This window comes from Coregonus lavaretus, assembly GCF_964263955.1.
Source record: "Coregonus lavaretus genome assembly, chromosome: 4".
Taxonomy (NCBI): Eukaryota; Metazoa; Chordata; class Actinopteri; order Salmoniformes; family Salmonidae; genus Coregonus; species Coregonus lavaretus.
Genome location: NC_139991.1, coordinates 42,494,007 through 42,503,576, shown reverse-complemented (window position 1 = coordinate 42,503,576; position 9,570 = coordinate 42,494,007). Strand labels below are relative to the sequence as shown.

Genomic DNA, 9,570 nt, shown 5'->3' with positions numbered 1-9,570 from the left:
CATGGAACCCAAAAGGGTTCTACCTGGAGCCAAAAATGTATCTTCACACCATGATGTTTTCTGCCTTCACAGAGCTTCCAGTGTTCCCAAGGCTGATGCACCAAAGGTAAGTACACTCCAGTGAATCACTTACAGTCAAATTCATTATTTAAGATGAAAGGATTATGATCATGAGTATTACTTTTTAATGGGCATATTGACAGTTACCAGGATAATTTGCTAAAACATATGTGCTCAGGAGTTCATCAATGTGTTTGAGCATGCTCACTGTACCCTTCTGAGACAATGTTACACCACATTTTGATTGGCTGTTATGGACATTATGAAAAGCTTGTGAAGGTGCTACCCTCATGGATAGCCCTAAGGCGCATACCAATGTTCTGGGGAGTGTGGCCCCTGCATGAGTTTGCTGTGTGATTTGCGGTGTGCAGTGTGTGAGTGTTGTGCATGTATGCCTCCCCACCCCCTTTTAGGACGAACCGCTGGAGATCATTAAGCCCGTGCCAATCACCTACCCAGCCCCACCATCCACATTCACCAGCCCCTCCCCCCAACCCAGTGCTGCCTACAATAAGACGGCCCGCCCCTTTGGCGGGGGTAGCAATGTGGGTGCGGTCACTTCCTCCCTGACCGCCCCAAAGGTGGCCTCCATCCCTTCTGCATCGTCTGCTTTCACCCCCGCCGCCCCCTCCTCCCAGCAGCCCCAGCCTCCCTTCCCACTAGGCAGCCACTCCCGCTCTCCAGCCCCACCCATCGCAGCCCCAACCATCGCAGCCCCACCTAGCTCAGCCCCACCCCCCAGACCCAGCTCTGGCCGCTCCCCCTTCACCACCCCCTCCTCGTCCTCCTCCTCATCCCCGGCCAGAGTGACAGCACCCTCCTCCAATCCCGGTGCTCCGCAGTCCTCTTGCTATAACACGCCCATCAACCTATACTCCAACACCAACGCCTGTGAGGTGGCCATGGGACAGAGGCGGGGCCTGTTGGAAGCCCAGGGTGTGGTGGTCGACCAGATCAAAGAGCAGTTCAATGGGTGAGTTGCACTAACCTCAAACCCCACCCCTCACCTCTTCTCCTCACCTCTTCTCCTCTTCTTTCCTCTCCTGTTACTTTCTTTCTTTTACCAAACACCTCTTTCTCTGCTTTTGCTTCCTTTTGACTTTCCAAGAGGATCAGCTGTGGGTAGGTAGGTGGTTTGTACACTAAGTTCACTTGAAGTTAATGCCCTGCACCATATTTTATTTTTAGGTCAAAAGAACAACATGGCTATTCTAGATATGACCACTTATACTGGTGTAGTGCAGTAGCAAGAAGGCTGTAATGGGAAATGAACATGTTTCTGTCTCACATCCCATAAATCCTGTGTGTTGTTGCCAGGTCTACAGATACTTGTGGTTCACTCCACTGCCTGTCTGGATGATGTTGTTTGAGGCCACAAGTAGCTGGTGTCCATTTTCAGTTAACCAACCATGCAATAACAACAGACTACCTGAGAGAGGACATACTTTGTAGTAAATCTTCCATCAGTTTCTCCTACATAGTCTACATTTATTTAGTCAAAATTTTTGCCATTTAGCAGACGCTCTTATCCAGAGCGATTTGTAGGAGCAATTGAGGGTTAAGTGCCTTGCTCAAGTGCACATCGACAGATTTTTCACCTAGTTGGCGCTGGGATTTAAACCAGCAACCTTTGGGTTACTGGCACAATGCTCTTAACCGCTAGGCTACCTGCCACTCTACAAACATAGTCTCGTTTGTAGAGCAACATGGATGGTGCCTATACCCCAACTCTGTAAACAGCCACAATAGAGAGAAATAGTAATGCCGTCTTTTTGTAGGCACTAACTCCGCCATGGTTCGTTTTGTAGGGTTTTTGGATAAACACCGAAAATAAAGTCTGTGGTAAACACAGGCTTAGGAGATCTTATACCTTTTGTTCTATGATATCTTCATCAGCTAACGTAACTTTTTTTAATTTTGAGGCATTTATGTAATTAAAAAAAGCACGTAAAGGCTTCATAATTCATAAAGGTCATGTTAACTGAGTGATATTATCTCATAGAACAAAACGTATAAGATCTCCTAAGCTTGTGTTAACCTCTGACCTTATTGTCGGCGTTTATCCCAAAACCCTATTCTTTCCTCATTCATTTTCCCTATAGGGATGGCTGAACGAACCAGAGGTAACTAATTTCTGTTTTTAAGGACTACAAGCTGGCGAGCTCTATGAGTGCAGCAGAACATCTTGTCTCAATATGTTAAAGGGAACTGGAAACAGAAGAAAAGGGCAGCAGCAGCCGACGACATGTTAAACTCACTCCTGCTACCGCCCGACCCAGCCCAGCCCAACCGCCTCTCTCTAATTGATAGTAAAGTGAATAACCTTGCCAAACACCCAGTATTCTGGCTCTGAGTCTGTCTGACGTATTGTCGACTCAGACGCTTGTTTCTAAAAGCTTGGCATACTGGCAGCTTTGGGGCTGGAGCAGCTCTCTACTGGGATGTTTCTCCGGCCAGATTTATTTACAAAGCCTCAGAATAGTAAAAACATGTTTTTTTGTTTTTTTTGTAGTCAATGTAGTCCACTGATGCAAATATAATTAGTTATGTTTCGCAGCTGAATATAATAGAGACTTCATGCCACATGCCTGTAGGCACTTTGGTTGTCATCTCAGTCTGTACTTCATACTCTACATACTGTCTCTGTAGTTATTATTTGACCTTTGACCTTCCTCCTGTCTACACCCCCTGGACTGCGCTGTCTGCTTGTACAGGTTACAGGTATAGTAGCAGCATGTGTGTTCAGCTGCATCCTGTGTGTGTGTTTCTCTGGGTGTCTGCTCGCACATTATCTCAGAATGGTCCAAGTGTTTTTAGGACCCAGTTGAATCAATGCTCTTTCTCTTTTCCTGATCCTTTACTTTGCTTCATCCTCTTCTTCTTCATTTCCTCTTTCCTCAGGAGGGGGAGGAGGAGGAAGAGACCAAGTTAGTGTTCTAACATTAACTGTGACATACTGTCTGCTAGCTCTGTAACTGTGGGATGATGTGATTATCGGTGCTGTACTGCTGAACATGATGACTGCAGCGCAATTAGATTAGTACAGTAGGCATGCTGGCTCCTTTCTGCCATAACCCTCATAAACCTCACTCATACTCATGTACTTACTGTAGTACACCCTCATCTCAGAGCACAAAACAACCTGCAAAGCCACCCTGTAAATAACCCACAGCAATAAGCCATAATAAGACTTGTGGTCCACTGAGGCCAGTTCATTCATGCTCTGTGCCATGGCATCCCGGCCCGGTCCACTTGGAAAACTAGTGTATTTACACCCATGTGCGTTCCAAATGGCACCCTATTCCATTTATAGTGCACTACTTTTGACCAGAGCCCCATAGGCTCTATAGGCACTTTAAAGGGAATAGGGTGCCATTTGTGATGCATGCCCACCAGGCCCACCCCCAGGGTCCAGGCTGCAACTCAGAGCCCTGTAGGCTGACCTGTCACCACTCAGCGGGGCTACTGAACCCTGTCCCTGCATCTGTCCCCCTCCGTCTGTCCATCTGCCACCGTGTCACTCTGTTTACCCAAGGCCACTTATTAATTACCAGCCAGCTATTCCACTGTGGTTCTAGGAATAGGACCGTCACAATCTGACCCCTGACCTCCATTCACTTAGAATACACTCACTGACACGTGCAATAGAATAGAACACATGCTGGAGAGCTCACATGCAGAACACTCAGATATATTCACACTTGACTTGCCCCAAGTGCATAAATGCACTTGTAGCTAATGTAACAAACAGACACATTGAGATGAGTGTCTAAACATGATTTAATTCAGGACAGGAATACAAAGAATGTATCTGTTCTGGTCCTGAGCTCACTGTAATGTGAGGTCCAGTGGTTCCTCCTTGTGGTGAGAGATGGTACTTTCACCCTTGTTTATAACTATTAAACATACAATGTTGCTATTTAACCCATAAAGCATATTCCAGATAGCACTAAAAGCACAATGTCATGCTATAATATGAGTGTCTCTGAGTTAACACCATGTATGTGGGCTGAATCATGTAATTTGTGTCATGTCATCTTCATAGGGGTTTTGGAGGTGGTCATTACAGTTGGTTTGAATTGATAGCTATCTGTGTCATTGTAGCTGACTGCTGCTCTGCTACTTCTAGTTTAGCTGCTGTTTCTGATAGTGGGCCTCAGAGCATTCTTAAGTAAGTATAGCCTGTAGTAGCAATGCTCATACTTTAGTTCCAAAGAGTTTTAGCACCTTGGAAGTACAATAGTCCGTTTTTCCTCCCAATCTTTTCCAGTTTCTGATTCTTCTCCTTCTATTATCCTATTTTCCTTTCTTACCTCCCTCTCAATGTCCGTGTGCAGAGTCCCCCCAAAGAGTGGCCCTAGGAGGTACAGTAAATGGGAAGTCTAGCAGTGGCCACTTCACTGAGTGAATGTCTTGTCTGAGTCTACCTGTAGTATACACTGGGAGTGAGAGTGTGTTTGTCTGTACCTGTGTGTGAGAGATTTGTTTTGCACTTGTGTTATCCTACTGTATGAAAAATATTAATTAATGACTGAATTTAATACATTAATCGGAATAATTACTTAATAAATAAAGTAATTATTAAAAGTCATTTTTATGAATGGTGAATGCTAATAGTAATTGGAAATAAATGGTAATGATGAGGATGAGGATGATGAAGATCGTAATACTTATTCTCTGTGTGTGTGGCCTCAGGAACAGAGTTGAACCAGAGTTGAACCATGCCTCGCCACTCAGTGAGGCCAGTAAGAAGCGTATGATCGAGGACACAGAGGACTGGCATCCTCGCACTGGCACCTCCCAGTCCAGGTCCTTCAGAATCCTGGCTCAGATCACTGGCACAGAGAACGGTGGGTACCCCCTGGCACCCTCCCCCTTCCTCCAATACCCTGACGCATAATGACACCCTAGTTACTTTTATGTTGGGTACCCTGGCACCCTCATACCCAGGCTAGAACACATGCAGCACCACCAATACCTTGGCACAATGGGATTAGAAAATAGATATGTATCATAACTAGATCATTGTGTTCTTACAGTAACCCCTCTGAAGTGACCATTTGACCTTTGCCTTTTCCCCTAAGGGAAAGGTTACATAAGAAGACTGTAGTATAGATTACAGCAGTGCTGCATGCTATTCCCAGTGGCACAGGTCTGTGTCTGTGTTCTGGTCCCCCTGGCACAGCTCTGTCTCTGGGCCTCAGCATCCATCTCTCTGTCATCACCCCAGCCCTGTGTGTGTGTTGGACCTGCTCTGCTAATATAAACTGACATGAAGCTGACAAGGAACAGTGGATAAGATGTCCCGCTCTACTCCAGACAGAGGCTGAGGTTACCAATACAGAGTTGAATATGTGTAAGGCTGTTGATATTATGCAAATGGTGCTGGAGAGTGGTTTGTACAGCTGTAGAGTAGATGTGGAGAGTGGTTTGTACAGCTGTAGAGTAGATGTGGAGAGTGGTTTGTAGGTGAAGAGAGGACTGAGTTCAACTGGCAAGGACTGAGTTCAACTGGCAAGGCAGGGCTATCTCTGCCATGTGATTTTGAGCCCAATCATCCAGCCCTCACGTGGAGTAGAGCTAATTGAGGTGCACCCTTGGCCAACTTTTTTTTAAAAATAGTTATAGTTTTATTAATATCTATTGGATTAAAATTAGCATTTAAAAAGCAGTATAACCACTCTTTTTGGCTGGACATCCCTTCAGTTATTTTCTATTATAAAACACACGTCTACACGCACGTTACAATCTCTGCATTTATGTTCATGAGTTTCTTTTCTCCTCTGTTGACAGCCCAAGCCCAGGAGAACAGCACTGGAAAGAAGTGAGTAGTTGATGATTTGTCAGTCTTCTCCAATGTGATCTGGTTGTAGTTTCCTGGTGTGTGAGTGTGATGCTGTTGTTGTTACTGTAACTATGTTGGGGTGATCACAGCTTTCTGGCACTCCATGTCTCGTCCTGCATGTCACAGGAGCTTCTCATTATTGGGATTCCGTGTTTAGCCCATACTTCCTGATCCATGAGACGCTCAGTATCACGCTTAGTTTAAGGCTTCATTACAGGAAGCCACATCAGAGGGTGCCCTCTGCGGTGGAAACCCTAGTAAAAACAGCGCAGGCTGGGTTAGCTGGGTCGGCCAACCCTCAAAGCCTTCTGAGAGCTGGGGATTCTCAGTTCTGTGTTCTGCCCCCATTCATCTTCAGTAAACACACCCTGCTGGTCTCCAAACCAAAGCCCCGGACAATCAGCATGTCACGGTGGGATTGTGGGTAATTAAGTGGGACTGTGGGTAATAAGGGCCTGCCAGGAGGAGGCTCTCACTCTCAGAGACATGTAGTTAACAGACAGCACGCTCCCAAAGACAGAACTCTCCTATCAGGAGATATCAAGCCTCTTGCAAATCTTATTGCTTTATTTCTTTTACCTGTATTTCCTCAATTTCCCAGTATTTTCCTGTCCATTTCTTGTCTATTACTTTTTTCTTACAATTTCTTTCTTTCCTTTCTTCCTGTCTGCTCTCCTGTGTCCTCTCCTTGCTCCCTTCTTCCCTACCTCCGTCTCCCCTCCTGTCCTGTGCCGTTTGGTGTGTTAGGATGAATAAACCGGACCCAGAGGTTGTGGGACAACTGTACAACAAGCTGAGAGACTGGCACCACGATGTTTCAGCACGCACACTCAACGTGCAGTAGACTATGTATCTGGCTAAGATAACAGTGTACTATATGTAACCTCTACCTGCCTGTGTTTTATTTATTTCAATCTGCCTGTAGTTGTCTCCCTGTGTGTGTGCAGTGTATGTCAGCCTACCGACAGTTAGGCAGAGTCCATTATATTTCACATTATAATTCACATTATACCTAACATTATCACGTACACTTGTATAGTTACAGGAATAAGTTAGTGCATCATTTAGGTGTGTGTGTGTGTGTGTGTGTGTGTGTGTGTGTGTGTGTGTGTGAACCTGCGTGAGAGTGATTTTTCTGTCTGAGTGTTAAATACTCTCCCTTAGGTTACCTTGCCTTTTTTTACTACTTACACTATATATACAAAAGTATGTGGACACCCCTTCAAATTAGTGGATTCAGCTATTTCAGCCACACCCGTTGCTGACAGGTGTATAAAATCGAGCACACAGCCATGCAATCTCCATAGACAAACATTGGCAGTAGAATGGCCTTACTGAAGAGCTCAGTGACTTTCAACGTGGCACCATCATAGGATGCCACCTTTCCAACAAGTCAGTTCGTCAAATTTATGCCCTGCTAGAGCTGCCCCGATCAACTGTAAGTGCTGTTATTGTAAAGTGGAAACGTCTAGGAGCAACAACGGCTCAGCAGCAAAGTGGTAGGCCACACAAGCTCACAGAACGGGACCGCTGAGTGCCGAAGCGCTTAGCGCATAAATATTGCTTGTTGTCGATTGCAACACCCACTACCGAGTTTCAAATTGACTCTGGAAGCAACGTCAGCACAATAACTGTTTGTCAGGAGCTTCATGAAATGGGTTTCCATGGCCGAGCAGCCGCACAAAAGCCTAAGATCACCATGCGCAATGCCAAGCGTCGGCTGGAGTGGTGTGTAGCTTGCCGTCATTGGACTCTGGAGCAGTGGAAACGCATTCTCTGAAGTGATGAATCACTCTTCACCATCTGGCAGTCCGACGGACGAATCTGGGTTTGGCAGATGCCAGAAGAACGCTACCCCCCAATGCATAGTGCCAACTGTAAAGTTTGGTGGAGGAGGAATAGTGGTCTGGGGCTGTTTTTCATGGTTCGGGCTAGGCCCCTTAGTTCCAGTGAAAGGAAATCTGAACTCTACTGCATACAATGACATTCTAGACGATTCTGTGCTTCCAACTTTGTGGCAACAGTTTGGACAATGCCCCCGTTCACAAAGCGAGGTCCATGCAGAAATGGTTTGTCGAGATCGGTGTAGAAGAACTTGACTGGCCTACACAGAGCCCTGACCTCAACCCCATCGAACACCTTTGGGATGAATTGGAACGCCGACTGCGAACCAGGCCTAATCGCCCAACACAGTGCCTGGCCTCACTAATGCTCTTGTGGCTGAATGGAAGCAAGTCCCTGCAGCAATGTTCCAACATCTAGTGGAAAGCCTTCCCAGAAGAGTAGAGGCTGTTATAGCAGCAAAAGGGGGACCAACTCCATATTAATGCCCATGATTTTGGAATGAGATGTTAGACGAGCAGGTGTTCACATACCTTTGGTCATGTAGTGTATATACAGATAACTGCCAAAATAAAGGAAATACCAACGAAGTGTCTTAATAGTGCGTTGGGCCACCACAAGCCAGAACAGCTTCAATGGACCTTGACATAGATTCTATAAGTGTCTGGAACTCTATTGGAGGGATGCGACATCATTCTTCCATGAGGAATTCCATAATTTGGTATTTTGTTGATGGTGGAGGAAAATGCTTTCTCAGGCGTAGGGCTGGGCGAAATGGCCAAAATATCATATCACAGTATTTTTTAAATTTTATGATGGTATTTTATGTTTTTGAGTAATAAAAGTTCTAAATGTGATTTAAGAGTAGTGCGTGACCTTACGGTGGGTCTTTCTCCATTCTGATTGTTTTATACTGTTCAATTGAACTTCAACCAACATTTTTTCCCTGCATTTCCATAAATTTCTGCATTCCCTGCACTCATTTGAGATAATTTCCACACTGCCACGTAAGGCTGCACGATATGGGCAAAAAAACAAGGCCTTATTTTTTACAGAATGTTGTAATTGCGATTTGACTTGTGATTTAGATCAAAACACTTAGGTGAACTGCTGGAACCATGGAAATAGAATGATTATTCTAATTCTATAGTTAGAATATAAATAATAGTAGGCACTTTGAATACAGTGTTTGACATGACAACGAATGAAAATGCCAGGGAGAAGTTATTGTGACAGGTTAGGAACCAAATTGATGGTCAGTGTTTCCTAGGGGACCCTATAATCTTTGGCTACAAAATGTTTCTTCATGTAGCCAACATATTCATGCTTCGCCTATTCGTCTTTGATTTAGAAGATAATGTTGCATAAACAACATGCTGATTTAGGCCTACTTCATCACTGGTACAAGGCTGTATTAGCTAGCTACGTTTGCTCTGACTCAGTACATTTATTAGCTAGCTAGCCAGCTAACTAGCGATTAGCGGCTAAAACGATTTAGCTAAAACTTGCTAAGAAAATACGAACTATCTCTCTGCAGATGTAAGAAACACAAACTAATAGTGTAATTATAGAACGTTTGTGGATTTATATGAAGAAGAATTGCATGTGCTGCACTGACCTTGCAGACTGAACGCAAGTGTCTTGTGGTCAAGCAACAACAAATGCGCTCCTTGAGTGACAGGGGGCGGGGCTAAGTCTGTGTGGAACGCGGCATGGAGCGAGAGCTGGGAGGGATGACTCAAGTAGCGGCGTAAACTATACAAATGTACGTCACACACAACATATCACATTTAACAAACCAAAGATTAAAATAACGTTATAGG

General features: G+C 44.9%; 1 protein-coding gene across 1 annotated transcript in view; it reads left to right on the top strand.

Annotated features, from left to right (window-relative positions):
- pdlim5b (PDZ and LIM domain 5b) overlaps positions 1 to 9,570 on the top strand; it is an 89,223-nt gene that overhangs the window by 72,702 nt on the left and 6,951 nt on the right. The window contains exons 4-7 of the mRNA XM_084159197.1: positions 73 to 106; positions 474 to 1,033; positions 4,756 to 4,910; positions 5,854 to 5,884. Of these exons, the coding sequence (XP_084015323.1) occupies positions 73 to 106; positions 474 to 1,033; positions 4,756 to 4,910; positions 5,854 to 5,884 (780 nt within the window). The remainder of the gene's footprint in view (positions 1 to 72; positions 107 to 473; positions 1,034 to 4,755; positions 4,911 to 5,853; positions 5,885 to 9,570) is intronic.